The sequence below is a fragment of the Notechis scutatus genome, chromosome 12 (genome assembly GCF_049901735.1).
Source record: "Notechis scutatus isolate UNSWTSFEM ecotype Mainland chromosome 12, rNotScu1.2, whole genome shotgun sequence".
Lineage (NCBI taxonomy): Eukaryota > Metazoa > Chordata > Lepidosauria > Squamata > Elapidae > Notechis > Notechis scutatus.
Window position 1 is genome coordinate 7,791,225 of NC_142020.1, and position 20,079 is coordinate 7,811,303.

General features: G+C 43.3%; 2 protein-coding genes across 2 annotated transcripts in view; both read left to right on the forward strand.

Annotated features, from left to right (window-relative positions):
- Positions 1-13,243, forward strand: part of SEPTIN12 (septin 12) — an 82,378-nt gene extending 69,135 nt beyond the window's left edge. The window contains exons 7-11 of the mRNA XM_087973190.1: positions 1,178-1,295; positions 3,064-3,159; positions 4,502-4,598; positions 9,793-9,844; positions 12,007-13,243. Of these exons, the coding sequence (XP_087829316.1) occupies positions 1,178-1,295; positions 3,064-3,159; positions 4,502-4,598; positions 9,793-9,844; positions 12,007-12,196 (553 nt within the window). The 3' untranslated portion in view covers positions 12,197-13,243. The remainder of the gene's footprint in view (positions 1-1,177; positions 1,296-3,063; positions 3,160-4,501; positions 4,599-9,792; positions 9,845-12,006) is intronic.
- Positions 13,244-14,274: 1,031 nt separating this feature from the next.
- LOC113420673 (myeloid-associated differentiation marker-like) lies at positions 14,275-17,274 on the forward strand. Its single transcript, XM_026680709.2, has one exon. It carries the CDS (start codon positions 15,733-15,735, stop codon positions 16,615-16,617), a length of 885 nt encoding a protein of 294 aa, XP_026536494.1. The 5' UTR covers positions 14,275-15,732; the 3' UTR covers positions 16,618-17,274.
- The last annotated feature ends 2,805 nt before the right edge of the window (positions 17,275-20,079 follow it).

A 20,079-nucleotide genomic window follows, 5' to 3' on the forward strand; every position in this document is an offset into this window, starting at 1 on the left:
CATACAAAGAGAAGACAAAAGCAAAATTAGGGAAATTAGCAAAGGAAAAAGAGAAGTGGATAGTGGGGGAAAGCAAGGGGAAAAAGGCATTGACTTCCAATTCCTTTGTTGCAGTTAAATAAGGCATTAAGATCTACCCTCAACTTTTTACTTTTTCTTAATAATAGAAACTAGCCATTTCAATAACAACAAATCTATCTAATCGGTATAACTCAAAATCAAAGATTCATTTTTTTTGCTACCTCGAGCACAAAGTCCAGAAGTAGTTTTCAAGTAGAAAGGAAAGTATTGTATTGTATTTTTCTTTAATCAAAGCAGTCAATTTAGCCATCTCTGGTAGCTCCCATCAGTTTTTCTAGCCAGTCATCCATTGTGGGAATCGAGGTGACTTTCCATTTCTGTGCATAGAGTACTGAAGACTACCCATCTTAAAGATTGCTTTCACTTTCCACTCAGAAGCTATGATTCTGGTTTTCAATCAGCCATCAAAATGACAACCCAAAACTTGCAGGAAACTCTCAAAGGAACAGTACAACTATCTTCTTTAGACCACAGGCCAAGACAAATAGTCATAGCATCTTATCTAGACGGTCTTTAGATTACAACTCCTACCAAAGGTCAGGGAGAAGGCTTTCCTTAATCCAAACCATACCTGTGACAGGTGATCTTTGAAATCCACCACCAAATGTGTTTGATGTCAAAGTTCCGATTGATGAGCCCAACCAATTCAGCACTCCAAGGCAGACAGCTTTCTCAAAGAATTGTTTTATTGAGCACGCATGAAAGCAAAACCAACTCTAACTAAATTTCCCGTGGTTTTTTGTCTAATTAAAGAATAGATACTCCCCTCTTGTCACAGGTCACATTGTCCAATTCTGGAAACTCCTTCCAGTCTCTGGCCAGCACCTATTGAGATGACCTTGGTTCTCAAGGGATGATATATTGTTACTGCCTGGTCTGACGTTACAGCCTCTCTCCCCCTCCTATACTGTGTGGCAAGCTGAGAAACAAAAAGATGGCTGCAGCAGCTGAGATCTGTTCCAAAGTTGGCATTTGAGCAGTTGGGTAGACAACTCCTCCAGGGAAGGGGAAATCCTCCAACCACAATAGGCTCCATTGGGATAGCAGCTCTGTTCATATCACAGAGAGAGGTCTTCTTGCATTTCGTTCCCCTCAGGCTCCGCCCCTTGGACCTGGAGTTCATGAGACGTCTCAGTAAGATCACCAACGTGGTGCCGGTCATCGCCAAAGCGGACACCTTGACCCTTGAGGAAAGGGCAGAGTTTAAACAGAGGGTAAGCATGAACAGAGGGTAAGCATAGAAACGCAGACGGTTTCTAATGACAGAATGGTGGGTTGACCTAGTGAAAGGGGAGAATAATCAGTTGGAAGGGATCTTGGAGGTCTTCTAGTCCAGCCCCCTGCTCAAGCAGGAGACCCTATACCATTCCAGACAAATGGCTGTCTAGTCTCTTCTTAAAAACCTCCACTGATGGAGCACCAACAACCTCTGAAGGCAAGCTATTCCACTGATTGTTTTCACTATCAGGAAATTTATCTTTAGTTCTAGGTTGGTTCTCACCTTCATTAGTTTCCATCTTCTGCCATTTACAGAAAAGTGAGTCTTGGGAAAAGTAGAAAGTATGATAAACTCAAAAGAAGTCACTTTCATTGTGTTAGGAATAAAATAGAGAGGGCTTTTGATAGGCATATAGATTCCGAACCCATAATTCAGAATCAAGATTCTAATCCAGGGTTTCTTTGCCTCAACAACTTTAAGAAGGGTGGACTTCAGCTCCCAGAACTTCCCATTCTGACTTTGAATGCTAGCCTTAATACTACCATGGTCTCGAAAAATAAAACTGGCCATCTGAAATAATAGATGCTTTTCTCAAAGGTGAGAAAAATCCAAAAAGTTATCTCGAGCAAAAGTTTGGGCTCGAATATGACTTTCTGATCTTTTGCTTGTAAACAGAGAAGCGTTCAATTACAAAGTTCCTCTAGGTTTCATGGTTGATTGGACTCCGTAAAAGAGTTTTACAGCATTTCTGTGAATCAAGGAACAAAAAAAGAAAAGAAATCTGCAGTTTTGTGGCTGAGCAAGAATATTGAGGGGATCGATCTTGCTTCTATATGATATTGAAATGAATTAGAATTAGAATTCTTTATTGGCCAAGTGTGATTAGACACACAAGGAATCTGTCTCTGGCGCATGAGCTTTCAGTGTACATACAACAACAGTGAATATCATGTAGAAGCCAAACAGATCTCTTCTATACCATGTTGTGATATTCTTGATCCAACCCCAAAGTGCAGATTGTTCATCACTTGTTGTCCTTCAATAAAAGAAAGGAATGTTCTCCCAGTCATGATCATAACTAGTGTCATGCCCCTGTCAGAGTCTGAATCTGAGGAGGAAGATGAACAGCTGATAGGGAACGGGAGTGTGGCTCCGTTGGCTGTGGAGGAGGCTGGAGAAGGGCAAAGTCCAGCTGGGCAGAGCAGGGAAGAGGTAGAACAAGGGAGAGGGAGTTCAGAGGAAGACCCAGGCCCACCCCCTCTTCATCCTAGGGCATGCTGGGAGGAATGGAGAAGAGAGCAACATGGGTTGTGTGGCTTACAGGAGAGGAAAGGGCCCTGATTCCCTTCATTAGCCACAACTGGGAAGACAGTTGATAAGAAAGGCAGACTGCGTGCAGCAGCTGCTGGGAACAAACATGACTTTATCCTGTGTTGTCGTGGCTTATCTGTGTTGCTGGCATCTTTCCAACCATGTTGAGTTTTGCCGTGCCTTCATGTCTGGAATTCTTGCTCCTGCCCTGCCAGACTAATTACCTCAGTTTGGTTTGTTTGGACTTAGAGTTACAGTTTGTGTTGACCATGTTTTGGACTTAATTCTCTGTAGTCAAAGGCTGCTCCTGGGAGAGTTTTTCTCCAGCCCAGAAGGTAACCTGGACATTGGGGGCAAAGTTGGAGCGAATAAAGGGACTTTTATTGATTATCTGACTGTGTTGCCTTTGCGCCATGCCCCAGGTCATCACAACTACCATTTTATCTTGGCAGGTCCAGAAAGACCTGAAGGCCCACGGCATCCATGTTTACCCCCAAGTAGACTTTGACGATGATCCAGACGATCGGCTTTTGAATGACAAAATCAGGGTAAGTCAGTGGTGCTCCCCCCCACCCTGGATTGAGAGGACGTTATGGGGGGTTCCTGGCTGAGTTTGGGGTTCAGCCAAAGCTGTAAGCTACATTTCAAGAACAGCTTTTACAGTATTTCCTCCCTTCCTACCTCAACATCTTTGCCCGGTTTTAAGTATTGATCTTGGCTTATATTAACTGTTATTCCCAATGTTCTCGAAGTCAGTGGCCAAACCTGGTAATCTGGATTAAAGCTGTCTTTTGTTAGGTGTTCTGAGTTAGTTTGGAATTGCCCGTGTTGCAATCTGGAATTATAGTTTGGCTAGAGAACTGCGATTTGAACTGAGGTGGAAACTAGAAACTGTAAGAAAATTCAACAGCTTTTAGCTTGGTTTGCAATATCGTACAGGTGAGTCCTTGATCTGCAACAGTTTATTGGGTGACTGTTCAAAGTTACAATGGCACAGGAATTTAAGACCGTTCTTCGCACTGACGACCGTTGCAACATCCCCAAGATCGTGTGATGAAAAGTTTGACCATTGGCAACTGGCATGTACTTATGACAGTTGCAGTGTCCCAGGGTCATGTGATCAGCTTTTGCGACCTCTGACAAGCAATGGGGAAGCCAGATTCACTCAAAAAACCATGTTTCTAACTTAACCATAGCTGTGATCCACTTAACAACTCTGGCAAGAAAGCTCGTGGAGCCAAACTCACTTGATAACTGTCTCGCTTAGCAACAGAAATGTTGGGCTCAGTGATGTTTTAAGTGGAGGACTACCTTTAATCAGTTGGTGATTCTCAACAGGATTGCAATGTATTCAGCTTCTGAAGGTCTGTTTCGGTTTAGTCGAAGTTGTCAGGATTCTGGCAGTTACCCCGCCATTTAAATCATGAGTCTCAAGCCAAACTTCCAAAACTTAAAAAAGGATTTATTGGGAGTTAACATGCCGGCACTGCCTGGGTGTAGCCAACTCTGAGACACAGCATTCATTTTCACCCTTGACTCTGGTTTTCCCCCACCCCCTGGGTGTATCATAATTCATATTCTCCAATGGGACACATCCATAGCCCAGAGTCATCAATCATGCTCTCCAGTTAGAATTTTGCACGGCAGAGACTTCAGTCACCTAGTTACTATCTTTGAAAACATTTATGGAATGCACTTTTGCAAACAGCTGCACTGCTCCCCCTGCCCTTTCTGTTGGCAACTCTAAAAAGACCATAGAAATATTTTATGAGTTGTCTGCGTGCTCTTAAGTCTACCAGCCATGATGCCTATTCAAATTCTGCTGACTTTTTCCTTCACCAAGGTGGTAGAACCGAATTCCTCACCTTGCTTCTGTTTCTCTTAATCTAGGAGAAAATCCCCTTTGCGGTCGTAGGAGCGGACAAGGAACATCAGGTGAATGGGAAGAAGGTCCTGGGTCGCAAGACCAAGTGGGGGATCATTGAAGGTAAGGCTTCTTGGAGGAAGAGCTGGCCTGCAGAGATCCATCTGAGAAAAGTCCAAACAAGAAGGTCTCTAGGGTCAATCTGTTCGCTTTGTTCTGCACACCTGTGTGTAGGCAAAGGAGTGGCAGAACCTGGGGGTAGAATTAAGAGAGGAGTCAGTCTAGAATCCCTACATAGCCACAAGCAAATGATTAATGTCAGGCATGAAATGTCAAGTCCACACATGAAGGTCCAATTAAATTGCTAATCATGCCTATTGTCAGAGAGTTTACAGCGTGACTATTATTGTGAGACAACCCAGGAGCAAAACACAGGACACAGAGGTTTTGTCCTTTAACAATGGTTTATATGCAAGACTACTATATACATACATACACGTGTTAGGCAAACACCAGGCAAGCAATCAATCTTCAACTCTACACAGAGAACTACAATGGGGATAGAACACGAGGAGAGACAGATGCCCTCACATGACCTCCCTTATATAAGCAGCTTCTTAAAGTGGCAGTACCCTGCTGACTCATCCTCAGTTCATCATCTTGGCTTACAGCCTTACAGCAGCTGGTCAGCTATTAAATCTTCATTTTCTTAACACCTATGAACAGGAATCTTCTCAACCAAAACATGGCCCAGGCTTGGAGTTTGATGAGGGTCAATGGAATTCAAGGGGATTTGGACTTAGTTCGCTTGTAGCAACTTAAGGATTCTAGGCTGATTCCTCTTTTAACTCCACCTCCAGTTTCTCCTTCCTTCCTTCTCCTGCTTTGTGCTGTACACACTGATAGCTGCTTATTTACACCCTTGACTAGGAGAGAGATACTACTCCCAGCAGGACATGATCCGGGGCCATGTAATTGCCAAAATGTCTAAGCTTTCCCTGAAATTTGAAATGGAAGAACGACATCCTAAGAAATGTATGATGAAATGAGCTAAAAACTTTGGTTATAATATACCGATGGATCAGTGGGAAAATGTGTGGTTAAATCCACATTATGGTAGGGTTTTTTTGTTTTTTTTTGCAAAACGATGTACTGCACCATTGGTATATGACACCAGGCAAACTTTCTAGGATGTCTGAAGGTAAAGGCAGTCCTTGACTTATAGCCATTCATTTACTGACCATTCAGAGTTACAACAGCACTGGGGAAAAAAAGACTCACAATTGGTTTTCACGCAACCACTGCACCATTCCTGTAGTCATGTGATCAGATGCATGGCAATTGACTCGTATTTATGGCGGTTGCAGTGTGTCGGGGTCATGGGATCCGTTTTTGCGACCTTCGGACACACAGAGTCAATGGGGAAGCCAGATTTACTTAATAACCATGTTACTAACTTAATATTTTCAGTGATTCATAATCACAGTGACAAGAAAGGTCATAAAAACTCACTTAACAACTCACAGAGCCCAGGGGAAATAACTTTTATTGATTGGCATTGGGCAACTCTCCGTAGGCTTTTAAACAGAGATCTTAGGCACCAGAATTGCAATCTGACCATTGATTAAAAACTACAGTAGCTTTAAATTTTATCCCACTATTGGCAAGGCAATATTTAGGTATCCAGTGCCCCCTAGCGTTCAGCAGGGACTTATTCCCAGCCAAGGCATTCAAATAATTGCCTGTGAAATTCCAAAATTTGACCCAATGGCTCAAGCCAAACATTTGGCAGAAGAAATATTAGATAAGCAGAAGAAATATTAGATAGGACTTGTGCAGTGGAGTGAATTTAGGGAAGGTGTGATTTGAAAGGGAAGAAAGATCAGAGGGATGAATTCTCCGCTCTTCAACCTCTTCGACACCTGGAATACTACAACTGATACCATACTACAAAAAAAAAGATGTTGAGACTTTGGAAAAAGTTCAGAGAAGAGCAACTAAGGTGTTCAAAGGTCTGGAGACTAAAACATAGGAAGAATGGCTGCAGAATTTGGGCTTGGCTAGTCTAAAGAAAATAATTTGGGGTGACATAATAGCAGTCTTCCAGTATTTGAGAGGCTGCCACAAAGAAGAGGGGGTCAAATTATTTTCTAAAGCATCAAAAAGCAGGACAAGAGACAATGATTAGAAACTAATCCAAGAGAGAACCTGGAATTAAGGAGGAACTTCCTAATAGTGAGGACAATTAACCAGTGGAACATGTTGCCTTCAGAAATCGTGGGCGCTCCATCACACAAACTCAAGTCCTGCAGTCGTTCTTCATATGTTTTAGTCTCCAGGCCTTTGATCATCTTAGTTGCTCTTCTCTGAACTTTTTCCAAAGTCTCAACATCTTTTTTGTAGTATCTATGACCAAAATCGGTTGCAGTATTCCAGGTGTGGTTGTCCCAAAGGTGCTTTTTCAAGAGGCAACTGGACTTTCTGGTCCAGAAAGTCCAGTTGCCCCTTGAAAAAGCCCTTTTGGGTTTCCAGATGCAAATGTCTCTGCCAGTACTTGCTGCCCCTTATGCTTGTAGCAAGCCTCCAAGAATTCACTGTCAAGATCAGTTTCCTTCCTTCAGCATGGGAAAAACTTTAGCTCTAATACCTGCTATATTTTACAGGGAATTAAATGACACTAAATATTTGCACATAACCATGAATGACTTCCCCATTGATCTGTGGACTTTGCTGTGTTTGTTTACACTCCTAGAACTGGTGATCTGTACGTGATGGGTTATTTTTTCATATAGAAGGGCCATCTGTCACATCAATTTATAGTTTTTAACTATTTTTAGCAAAACTGAATTCTGCACATGTAGATTGGCTTCTTTGCAACCCCCTTTTTTTCTTGCTCTTTTGAGGGAAAGTGAATTTTTAAAAACATACAACCAGCTGTTAGCTGTTTAAGCCAGCTGGGTGACTGAGGGACCGTTCCCTCTCTCTCTCAGCCCAACAGCCCTCACAGGGTGATTGTGAGAAGAAAAAGAGGAGGAGGAGGAGGAGGAGGAGGGAAGGCATGTTGGATAGGTTTGTTGCTTTGAGTTATTGGTAAAAATAAGGCAGGATAAAAGAAATCAGCTGGGAAAGTTCAAGCCAACTAACTTAAAGAAAATAAAAAAACATGCTACAGCAGGGGTCTTCAAACTTTTTTTAAATTTATTTATTTTATTTATTTTGTCAAAAGCTTACAATACAACAGACGCAAGAATAAACATAAGTGTAAATACAAGAAATAGGAACTAATAATTGGGGACAATAGGACAGGGACAGTAGGCACGATTGTGTGCTTATGCACGCCCCTTAACTTGACTTGACAGCTTTAAGACTTGTGGATTTCAGCTCCCAGATTTCCTCCTCCAGTCATGTTAGCTCAGGAATTCTGGGAATTGAAATCCACAAGTCTTAAACTTGCCAAGTTTGAGGATCCTTGTGCTACAGAATTGGGATGAGTTAGGCACTAAATTTTAGTCCACAAACATGGACCCTTGTTGGACAGAGAGAGAGAAAGGGGATACAGGGATGGGTGTCATATGGAGTTCGTGGGTGGCAAGTTACCCAGCCAACCCTCCATGAATCAGAAATAACAGAACAATGGAGTTGGAAGGGACCTTGGAGGTCTTCTAGTCCAACCCTTTCCTCAAGCAGGAGACCCTACACCAGGGGTGGGGAACGATGGCCTATCTTTTTATGAATTGTGGACCTGTAACTCACAGAATGTTGAAGTTTACAAGTCACAAAGAGGCCATGATTCCCCATTGCTGCCTAGATCTTATGTCACCCCATCCCCAATATCTGGACCAGTACTGGTCCGCTGCATGCAGTAACTGGTCTCCACAGACAAATTAAGCACCATCCACGGGATGCAGCCACCACGCAAAACCACGTCTCCTCCCATCCATAGTAAAACTTCTCTCCATGGAAGTGGTCCCTGGTGCCCAAAAGATTGGGGGCCGCTATCCCAGACTATTTCAGACAAATGAATTTCCAATCTCTTCTTAGAAGCCTCCAGTGATGGAGCACCCACAACTTCTGAAGGCAAGCTGTTGGTTAATTGTTCTCATTTTTAGGAAGTTTCTCCTTAGTTCTGGGTTGCTTCTCTCCTTGATTCGTTTCCACCCATTGCTTCTTGTCCTGCCTTCAGGAGCTTTGGAGAATAGCTTGACTCCCTTTTGTTTATGGCAGCCCCTCAAGTATTGGAAGATTGGTATCATCTCGCCCCTAGTCCTTCTTTTTACTAGATTAGACATATTGTAATCAATTCCTGCAACTGTTCTTCATCATCCTTCTGCTTGGATGACCAAGTTATGCACTTCCTGAAATCCTTGGAGATAATATTTTTTTGAATGGCAGACCAGCAGGGATGTCTCTCTGTTTGGAGAGGGTAAAGGGCGCAGAATAGCAGAAGCAGCAGGGAAATGTTTTCATTAAAAAAAAACACTGATGGTTTTATGAACTTGCTGAGATGGTTAAATGGACTCCCTTGATTACAGAAGAGAGAATATCTATGTTTCTTGCCAATTAGAAATGCCTTGTAGACATTTTGACTGTAACAGGAAAACAATTATGATTTATAATTCTTTTGATTAGAAAAAAAACAGATGACAGGAAGAGAAAAAAAGAGCTTGTCTTTATAAGCGTGGAATAGAAGCTCATTTTGGTTTTGTCCTTATAATTGCTGTAAAGAAAACCAGAAGCTCCTTCTTTCTGTCGCTTCTATTTTTGAAAATCCCTGTCACTGGAGGTTTTCAAAAAATAGACAACCATTTGACCAGGATGGCGTAAGATATCCTGCCTTGGGCAAAGGGTTGGACTAGATGACCTCGGAGTTCCTTTTTATAGCCCTATAATTCTGTGTTTTATTTCTTATCCTTTGGGGTGGGGTGGAGTTCACTTTTGGCTTCTTACTTTTCTTTCTTTTCCTTTATATTAGATCTTGTTAGTTTATATCCTCTTTAAAAATCTGTTATTGTTCTAATTTAACAATTTGTGATTTAGATAACTCCACACAAAAACCTCTCTCCATGGAACTGGAACTCCATGGAACTGCCCAGAAGATTGGGAGCCCCTGATTTAAATGCCTGAAATGCTGCTTTTGTCTAGCTGAGCGCTACGGCTGTTTGCGCACTTCAGTGCAATTGTGTCTCTTCGGTGCAGAGAGCCTGGCCCGCTCCCAGAAATCCCCTGGTCCTCATACCTTCCCTTTGGATTCCTCCCCACTCCACTACTGATCCTCTGGTTCTGCTTCGAAATGCATTTCTGTGTTTCTCTCTTTCAGTGGAAAACTCAGCTCACTGTGAGTTTCCTTTGCTGCGGGATCTCTTAATCCGGTAAGTTGTTGGTTCGGGAATCTTAACCATTTTTGAGTTGTAGGGAGTCAACGTGTTTGGAAACCCAATGAGCCAATCAGAAAGGAAATAGGAGAGCCACAACTCCTGCATTTTGATAACATTCTGGCCACATTCCTCGGCATTCCAGTTTTCTCCCTTTGGTATGCACTCTGTATGTCCAGCAGGAATTCTGGGCTAAAATTGTGGAGGACACCCAGAGTATTTCTTACTGGATCTATATTTACTGGAGTAACTGAGTAGTATGAGGTCAGCTAATAAGAGCCGGTCTAGTGGTCTAGTGATTAGGGCAGGGGTGGGGAACTATGGCCCCTTTATGATTTGTGGACTTTAACTCCCAGAATTCCCAATCTGGCTCAGGAATTCTGGGAGTTGAAGTTCACAAGTCATAAGGGGACCATAGTTCCTCATCTCTGGATTAAGGCACCAGGCTAGAAATTGGGAGACAGTGAGTTCGAGTTCTGACTCAAAAACTGGTGGGGTAACCTTAGGCTAATCATCTGGAGACTGGGAGTTCTAGTCTCACCTTAGATATAATAGCCAGCTGCGTGACTTGGACCAGTCGCCAGGAAACTCTGAGTTCTAGTTCTGCCTTAGGCATGAAAACCAGCTGGGTGTTTTGAACCAATCACCAGGAGATGGTGAGTTCTAGCCCTGCCTGAAGCATGAAAGTCAGCTGAGTGACTTTGGGCCAATAACCAGGAGAGAGTGAGTTCTAGTCCTGCCTTTGGCATGAAAACCAGCTGGTTGACTGTGAGCCTAGTCCCTCTCTTTCAATTCAGTTCCACCTCATGGTTGTGCAGAAAATAGGAGGAAGGAGGGGTATTAAGTATGCTCACCACTTTGAGTTGTTTATAAAAATAATAAGAGCTGGATACAAATAAGAAATAAATAAACAGGGGAACTGAGCAGTTCCAGCTTCTTCTATAACAAAAATTAACCCTAGCTTGCAACTGGAATGATTCCTCAGTCGCCTTCTTGCGGAGAAGTGTACAATTCTGCCAAAGCCAAAAGTCTACCAGAAAGAAAACCATGGCCTAGAGCAATGGAGTATTTAAGTTTAAGCACATTTAAAAGGACCAGGTCTTTCCATCTATGGTTTGCCAAGAGGGGCATTCTGTTTTTTTTAAGTACTCTTGAGTGTCCTACAGCTGAAGTTTCATTTCCAGACTGACTTATTTTCTGGGATAAGATTTTCAATGGCATTGGCCACCAGAAAGCTATCAATTTCCTTCTCTATTGGGAATTGCCAGATGTGGGTAGCCAGATGTTATTCTGTGGGTTCCAAACACTCTACCAGAATTGACTTTTTTTGGATCTTCATGCTCGGATATATCCCTTAGAGTCCATTCACTTTAGAAGCTACCCAAGTCATGACACTCAACAATTTTGCAAAAATGGTCATATAGAGGCTATCAGAAACAAGTAGGGTTGTGTGTCATGGATTGTATACTCCATTCTGGAAGTTTCTGGGATGAGAGAAATCGTTTGGGAGCCAAACGATGGAGAATTGGTAGGAAGTTATCAGGGAACTGCGCAACAGGTGTCCAAATGAAGTCAGAGACGCTGAAGTGAACTTATATAACTTTTATATAAATAAATATATTTCACATCTGTATTTACAGCAAACAAGATAGTCAGGCACATCACTATATCATGAGGTAAATCATCAGGTAAATCACAGAAAGCATACAGAAGAAAAAGGCGGGGAAAAAGGGAAACTCCCCCTTCTCACCCAGCAACCAATCATAACATAGATTCCCAATCATAATGTAGGAGCTCGTCCTCTCCAACCAATCAACTACAACTGTGCATTCTTGCCCATTATACTCTTTACTGTTCCAGCAGTAATTAGATATTGTTAAATTAAATATTTTTTTAACAAAAGTCATCCAACACTCTCATGGAATGGTTGAGATGTTGCTCTGCCCAATGGTTTCCAACCTCTTTTGCTGATGTCTATGGAGCTTCTCAATCACCCAGGTCATGGTTGACCACACTGTTCCAAAACTCAATTGGACTTTCTTGGTTTTTTTCCCCCCTCTTGAAAGCATTTTGCTTCTTATCCTGGAAGCTTTTTCAATTTCTAGCTGAATGATGAGGAAGGGAAGGAGTTGGTTGATGCCCCTTTTTCTTCTCTGTAGGTCTCACCTCCAGGATCTCAAGGACATCACCCACAGTGTACATTATGAACAATACCGCATCCAGCGCCTCAATGAAAGCAACCGGATGGCCAAAGGTGGCGAGTGGCTGGCACTGAGCTCCCTCACCTATGAGCCACAGGGACAGCATCGTCTCCCCTGCACTGCCTCAGCCCCACCACCCCTCCAGTAGCTTCTGCAGATTGTTTTCCCCTTCCTTTTTCTTTTTTTTGGGGGGGTGGGGTGGGGTGGGGGAATTAGCTGGAGCAATGTTCCTAGAAAACATCACACTCCCTCTGTAGCCCTCGTGTGTTTTCTCAGCATTTATGCCCTACTGCTGGACACCTTTCTTTCCATCGGTCTTCCATCCAGTTTCACACCTTGGAGAAGAGCAATGCTGGAATGGCTGGCCATTTAGCCCACCTTTTTCACATTCTGTGCCATGATCTGCACCACGTGGCTGTCTTTTTTTGCAACCTCGGCTTCTCAGCTAAGCTCCCTGCGTCTTCCAGGAAAACGTCCATGCTGCCTTTGAAAGCAGGTTCTTCTTTTCAGATGTTTGGATGCGAGCCCCCTGTCCCTAGCAGACCTACTTCCTTCTTTATACCACACCTAATTCTCTCCTTGGTTTCATCCTAAAGCTAGAGGCTCCATGGCATTTCCCTGTCACTCTTATGGGATGGGGTGGGTGAGAGACCCTGAAGATTTTGCTTTGGTTCAAAGATGGAGCTCACAAACTCTGTTAGCCCAAGGGGTGATTCTTTCTTGTAGATTGTCCCAAACTTGGAGGTTGGTAGCAGTAAGAAGGTATGAAAGCAAATACGGTCTTCAGGTGAAGAGCCAACCTTCCTATGTGACTTGGACTGACTGATAAGACCCAAATGACTCATCTGGAAAGTGAGTGGACAGCAGGAGGAATGGCATATTACAAGCAATCTTCTCACAAGAGACCTGCGTCACCTTCTCCAAAGTTACGAGCTTCTGACTGTGGAATGCTCCTTCTGGATATTTCTCATCCTGAGATCTACAGGTCTGGAACAATGCAGAAGATTAGTTCCAGCCTGGTCCCATGTTGGTGCAGAAGAAGAGACCTGGGAAAACTTTTTCCATTTTCCAGAATTTGCTTAGCTGCTCAAGGTTTTTTTTTGTTCCCTCCATGACATTGACACTCCTGAGCGAAAGGCTCTTGGTCAACTTGTGAGTCTTTCCAGTTATTCATTAAATCCCAGTTTAGAAGGTTTGGAGTTTTTCTTTTTTTCCTTTGTTGGGGGCAATTTAATTTCAATGTAGAATGGAGCTCCAAAGATCAGGTAGACTAGCCCCCTCCATCAGCTACTGGAGATCAGGTAGATCAGATCCACCCTAGCTCTCTGGTGATCAGGTAGAGACTCACTATTGACTGCTGGAGAACAATCAACCACGGTGAAACTGGCAGGAAGTCGTAATTCCTCCATTGCTTTTTTTGCCTACCTGTTTTTCTGTTTAGGTAAAGAAATATCTTTGAAAGGATGGTCTAACACAGATTTGTCCTCAGACTTGACAGCTTTAAGACTTGTGGACTTCAACTCCCAGAATTCCTCCTCCTGTCATGTTAGCCTGGAAATTCTGGGAGTTGAAGTGCACAAGTCTTAAACTTGCCAAGTTTGAAGGCCCTTGTTCTAACAGAATACTGATTATCTACTGTTCTACAAATCTATCGAGACTATGATTCTTGTAATCTAAATTAGCAAGGCCAAAGGATAGCTGATTATGCAAAGCTACCATAAAGAGTTAGAACAAGCCAAGGAAAGTCATTCATGTGCCCTAGTAGAGAAAAGGGGAAGGATGGTGTAACCCTTTGAGAGTCAACGTTGAGCATTCTGCTCTCATCTAGGACATGGGGAAACTCAACGTCCACATAGGCCGCTATTTTGGGAGACTGACTGTTGCCAGACGAAGACAAAGAACTGCCTTAGATGACACCATAGTAGAACTAGTAACAGTTCCCTTGCTGTCCCAAAGGTGCTTTTTTTTTTTTCAGGAGGCAACTGGACTTCCTTTTTTTCTTTGAAGACCTTTTACTTCTCATCCAAGAAGCTTCTTCAGCTCTGACTGGATGGTGGGGAATGGAAGGATTTATATTCCTTGCAGACAGCTGGTCATTAGAGGGTCATTGAAGCATTCCTGCAGTCTGCAATTTTATTCCCTCTGGAAACCCATTCCTACTCCCACACCATTCAAAAGGTGTTCATCCCAAATTATATAGCTAAGTGTCTGAGACTTTTAGCTGTACAGTTTGGGATGGACACCCTTTGAATGGTGTGGGAATAGGAATGGGTTTCCAGAGGGAATAAAATTGCAGACTACAGGAACCAGGAGCGCCACTCAGGTCACCCTGAGGACACAGATAAATCTCCAAGTGGCCTCAACGACTCTTTAAAAAGGATGCAGATGACCAGCTGTCTGCAAGGAGTATAAATCCTTCCATTCCCCACCATCCAGTCAGAACTGAAGAAGCTTCTTGGATGAGAAGCAAAATGTCTTCAAAGAAAAAAACAAAGTCCAGTTGCCTCCTGAAAAAACACCTATGACACAACCATGACTTGGATGACTGAGAATCTCTATACAGGTCCCCTGCTGTTTCACACAAGAGACAAGACTGTTTCTTGCTTTTCTGCCGTGTATTTAGGATAAAGTTCATAAGTTGAGCTGCTTTCAAGAGATATGGAAGCTCCTGTTCCATTGCTAGGGTCAGAAGAAATTAGAAGTGAGCATGATGGTAAGGAGAAAGAGGCCCGCATATCCTTTGCCAAATATTTTGGGCTGTTCTTTAGAAGCTCCTGCAAATCCAAAAGTGCAGAATTCACGGCATGGTCTTCTGTGTCTTTCAAGATCCTCGGATTTAAAATGAATTGTGCTTCAAAAAGCTTCTAAAGCATGTAAAATCACTTTTGACCCGATGAGCAGAACTTGGGTGTACTTTGGACTGATTAGAACACGACGTGACTTTTCTACCTTCACTTAGAAAGCAATATTTGAAAAGGAAGAAGCACAATCCAGAAAGGGATGTAGCATTTGGGGAGGACCCAACCCCTTTTTCACTTTCATCTCTTTATCACCTGGATCGTACAGGTAGCACCTTAACCCCTTCCTAGCTTCGGATGAAGGTCTGAAAGATTTTGATTCCCTACACTAAGAGCAGGTGCAGTCGGTGGCCAGGTGGTATTTCCTTATCAACTTCAGTCTCGTTAATCATCTACCTGCCTCTCATTTCTGGACAAGCCGTTTCCTGTTTTGAATCAGAAACCTCTGGCAGTGAAAGGCTACAATCCAGAGAATACAGCTTGACACCCAGGGCGGGCTGCTTCGCCCCTTCCCTTAGGCGAACACTCCTCAAAGTGATGTCATCAACTCTGCATTTTTCCGTGAGGAAACTCAGCATGGAAAGCTTGGCGGGGGGGAGGGTTGCTAGCAGATCCGCAACCCTTCCTGCTGCTGCTGCTTCATTTCCCTGGCCCATTTGGCAAAAAGTTGAGAGCTTCAAGGAAACTCCTTAAAGCAATGGGAGAGCTCCACCCTCCACTGAGACCTTCAACCATCCCCGCAACTGGGCGTTCCTGCACTTTGGGACGGTGCCTAGATTAACACCGTGCTGCACCCACGCAGCCTTTCTGATCGGCTTCTCGACACGCTTTGCTGGATCTCTAGTCTTTCCTGTGGGCTGTTTGCCCGGCTGGCATCGGGGTCACCATGCCAGCCCTTCGATTCAATGGCCGCTCCCTGATTTCTCTCCTGGGGATCGTTCGGCTGTTGGAGATATTCTTCTCCTGCACTGCTTTCAGCTTGGCAGCAGTCTATCAAAGCTACGGTGGAAACTATGGGGCTTGGTCGATGTTTACGTGGTGCTTCTGCTTCATCATTTCTGTCTTCGTGGTGACTATGGAGCTGATCAGCCTGGATGCAGCCCTGCCTCTTTCCTGGCAGGACTTCACTTCTGCCTTCTCCATGCTGGCCACTCTGATGATCTTCACAACTTCCATTGTCTACCCAGCAACCTTCCTACCTTCCTGCAAGGGCTACAAGTGCGGTTATGAAATTGGGGCAACTGTCATGTCTTCCCTCTGCTTCATTGCCTATGCAGTAGAAGTAGGACTCACCAGGGCCAAAGCAGGGGAGCTCAGCAACTTCCTGACTACCATCCCTGGCCTCCTGAAGGTATTTGAGGCCTACGTAGCTTGTCTCATCTTCTCCTTGCTGGACAAAATTTCCTATTACAGGGCATATCCTGGTCTGGAATGGTGTGTGGCCGTCTACAGCATCTGCTTCATTTTGACCATGGTGATCATCATTCTCACCATTGGACGCTGCCTTGGTTCCTTGCCCATCCCTGTGGAGAAGACTCTTGTTGCCTACAACATCTTGGCTGTTCTCATGTATCTTACAGTGGTAGTCGTATGGCCTGTATACAGCTTTCGGAACCATCCAAGACCTTCGTGTAGTAGTCCTCATGATATCCCCTGTGCCACTTGGGACAATCAGCTGGGAATTACCTTCCTCTCTTTCTTCAACCTCATTGCCTACATTGTGGACTTCGCCTATTCTTACAAAATGGTTTTTGTGACCACACCGGCATAGATGGCTCTTGTACTCTTCTCACCCACCCAAGCATGTACGTGTGGAAACCATATTGGCTTATGTTGCTGGACATGTTGAGATCTAAGAAGCACAGCTCCAGGAGTAGCAGAAGTTGTAGATATCTGAGGTGATGGCGGTGATGGTACTTCTAATTTTATAACTACGTGATTTAAATTTTGGACTGTTTTATTTTATACTTGCGGTTATGTTGGATGGACCAACTTCATTTCCTAAAGGAGTTGACCTTATCTTCATTCATTACAAGACCTCTGTGAATTAAAAATGATTTTGGAGAAGCCAGCAGGCTATAGTCTTTCCAGCTTCTGTTTTAAACTCTAGTTGTGAGAAGTGAAAAGATTATGAGCAAAGAAGGAAAATCAGGAGGAAGCTGAGTCCTCCACAGAAAGAAGACAACTTTAATCATCGCACTGAGCTGAAGACACAATTTTTTCTTCAGATGTGTTCTACAGGAATGTTTTATTTGCCTTTCAACAGAATATCTTGTTCAAGTTAGATGAAATATGAGATATCACTGCAGAATATGGAGTGGGGGGGGTGATTATATTGCTGTACCAAGCAGTCAGCTAAAACATGGCTTGTTGGATTATGGATTGTTGAATAAACCACAGTTGGCAATAAAAAGGAAAAGGCTCCATCAAGTGGAACTTGGATACATCTAGGTAGTTTTCTTGGTAATTGTGTGAGTTGATTTCTGGTGATGTCCCACCTAAGTATTAGCCCCACCTGGCCCTGCATGAAGACCTGTACTATGGACTACCCCTGATAGGCAGACAGAAAGGTGAAGGTAAGATCTCCCCTGAGTCAAATTCAACTACTGGTGGCTTTATGAACATGGTCATGTTTTGTGGGCAACAATATGGAGGTGGATTGCCCTTGTCTTCTTACAGCACGGGTGTCAAACTCGCTGTGTCGCATTGATGTCACATGATGTATCGTGACGTTTTTTGCCTTCGCGGAGCTGGGCTGGGCGTGGCCTACATGTGATGCATCTGGCCCAGAGAATGCCAGTTTGACACCCTGTCTTACGGGATGGATTTGGGGCATGTTTTTCTTTTTATAGTTTCCCCTACATCTGTGGGATATCTTCCTAGTCTTCCATCTAGGTCAGAAGAGTCCAAACCTGGCTGCTTTAAGACTTGTGGACTTCAACTCCCTGGGAGTTGCCAAGTTTGGGGACCCTTTATCTAGGTAACGTGCAGGAGTAGATAGATGACTTTGGAGAAGATATGTGGAGCTTGTTAGAACCATACGATCTTTAAACTATTAGTGACATATCAGCTCAGTTTGAGCAAACAAAGTATGAGAAAGAAAACTTTCTTCAGGAAGGCCAAGGCAGGAAATGAACGCCAGAAAAAATAGTAGAATTGTACTTTATTGACGAAGACTTTGGAAAGCCTGTGTTTTCCCTTCCCTCGCTCTTAGACCAAAGAAAGCAAAAGGAGGACAGTCTTAAGCCCTTTTCTCAATGTCCCCAGACTGAGCTCATGTTTTACCGAAAGTCTCTGCATAACGTCTCCATAATCTCTTATACTCCTCTACATTACTTCCTTGAGATCAGCCAAGGTTGCTTAAGTGCAAACATCTGGTGGGTCCAATTCACGAGTCCAATTCAGGCTATAAACTAAGCCAAAGACCTTGGTTTACAAACTACAGTAGGTGCTGAGTTCATACAACATGCTAAACTGAAATGCAACATGAAATTAACATCATATGCGTTCAGAAGACCAATCTGCCATTCATTAGTACTTATATCTATACTTTATTAAGACTGTAATAAAGATAATAAAACACTCATAGGCACTTAATACCATCCTGGCCTTGGATGATCTCAACCCCAGCTTGTTAGTAACTTTGTGGTAGAACACTGGAAAGTCCCAAGGCAGTAGACGAAGCTGGGAAGTCACAAAACATCCCAGAAGAAGACAAGGCCAAACCACATCTGTTGTGTTGTCAAAAAACAACAACATGTGCGTAAAGTTGTCAAGAATGTAGCTTAAATCAAAGGAGACTTATTTTGTATTAGTTGCACTGTTTGTAACTAATTTAGGGTCTCCGATAAACAGCAGGTGAAGGAATTACGCACATTGCCATACATTATGGACCCATATATGCATGTATTATGGAGCGGTGTAATTGTTAAATATTTAGATATTTTCAGTTGTGCTAATAAGCAATAAAGTGGATGGATTTTCAGCCCAGTTGAAAGCTAACAGCCCTTTTCCCAGCCAATCAAAACTTGTTTATAGACCAGAGATATCCAACCTTGGCAACTTGTGGACTTCAACTCTCATGCTGGCTGGGGACTTCTGGGAGTTGAAGTCTTAAAGTCGCCATACAGTAACATATATAGGTGTAACATTCTTCACACAAATTGCTGGGATGGTGATGAATGGATTGAGTCTGATTTGCTTAACGACTGCATGATTCCCTTTACAACTAAAATGATTCACATAACAACCGTGGGCAAAAAAAAAGGTGATAAAATTGGGTGTGGCTCTCTTAACAACCAACTTGCTTAGCAATGGAAATTCTGGTCCCCGTTGTCATATGTCAAGGAGTGGTGCGATGACCTAGAGGGGGAGCTGTCGCCTCACAATCAGGAAGCTGTGAGTTCGATCCTAGGTAAAGGCAAATATTTCTCTCTCTGAGCACAATGGGAATAGATCTGCTGAACAAAATTCCACATTGGCGACAGGAAGGGCATCCGGCCATTCAAACACTCTGCTAGCTCCATTCAGTTTCCCAGACTTCACCCCGCAAGGGATTATGGGGTCATTAAAAGAAGATGGTTGTCATAAGGGCTACCTGTATTTCATTATTCTTTCTTGACCATCTGACCACTGATTGATTTGGCCCAATATCAACCACTTGGTTTTTCTTAGAAAGTACACGATCCTTGATTGCTACAATTGTTAAGCCTGTTATACAGGTGACCCATGATGTACTGCCCTTTGCAAACGGCATATTCGTGATGTCAAGCGACTATAACGCTGAAGGGAAGGACTAAAGCATTACACCTCTTCTCAGTTTCACTTGAGAAATGACAAGCTGATCAGCAGCCAAGGAATGTCCCTTATTGCAAATACACTGGTGAAACATCTGGGTATCGTTACAACATCCCAGCAGTCTGGCTACGATGATAGTTTGTGGTTGGTTGCAACTCCCATGCCAGCCCAGAACTGTTGCAATTGTAGCTCTTGAATCATGAGTTGTAATGAACAGCATGACCTATTTACGTTAAGGTAGTCCTCATTTAACAGCGGAACAGGCAACTCCATCGCTAAGCAAGGCAGTTCCATTAAACGTGGTTGCACCAGGTGGATCTATACTGTTTTTCTTTTCCGGACAATTGGCAGGACTTTCCTTATTTTGCAGCATTAATTCTGGCAAAAATTTTGCTTGGATTCGTCTCCCTATTATCATGATGTACCGTATTACGGT

Coding starts and splice junctions, on each gene's coding strand:
- LOC113420673 (XM_026680709.2), top strand. CDS start 15,733: ATGCCAGCCCTTCGATTCAATGGCCGCTCCCTGATTTCTCTCCTGGGG.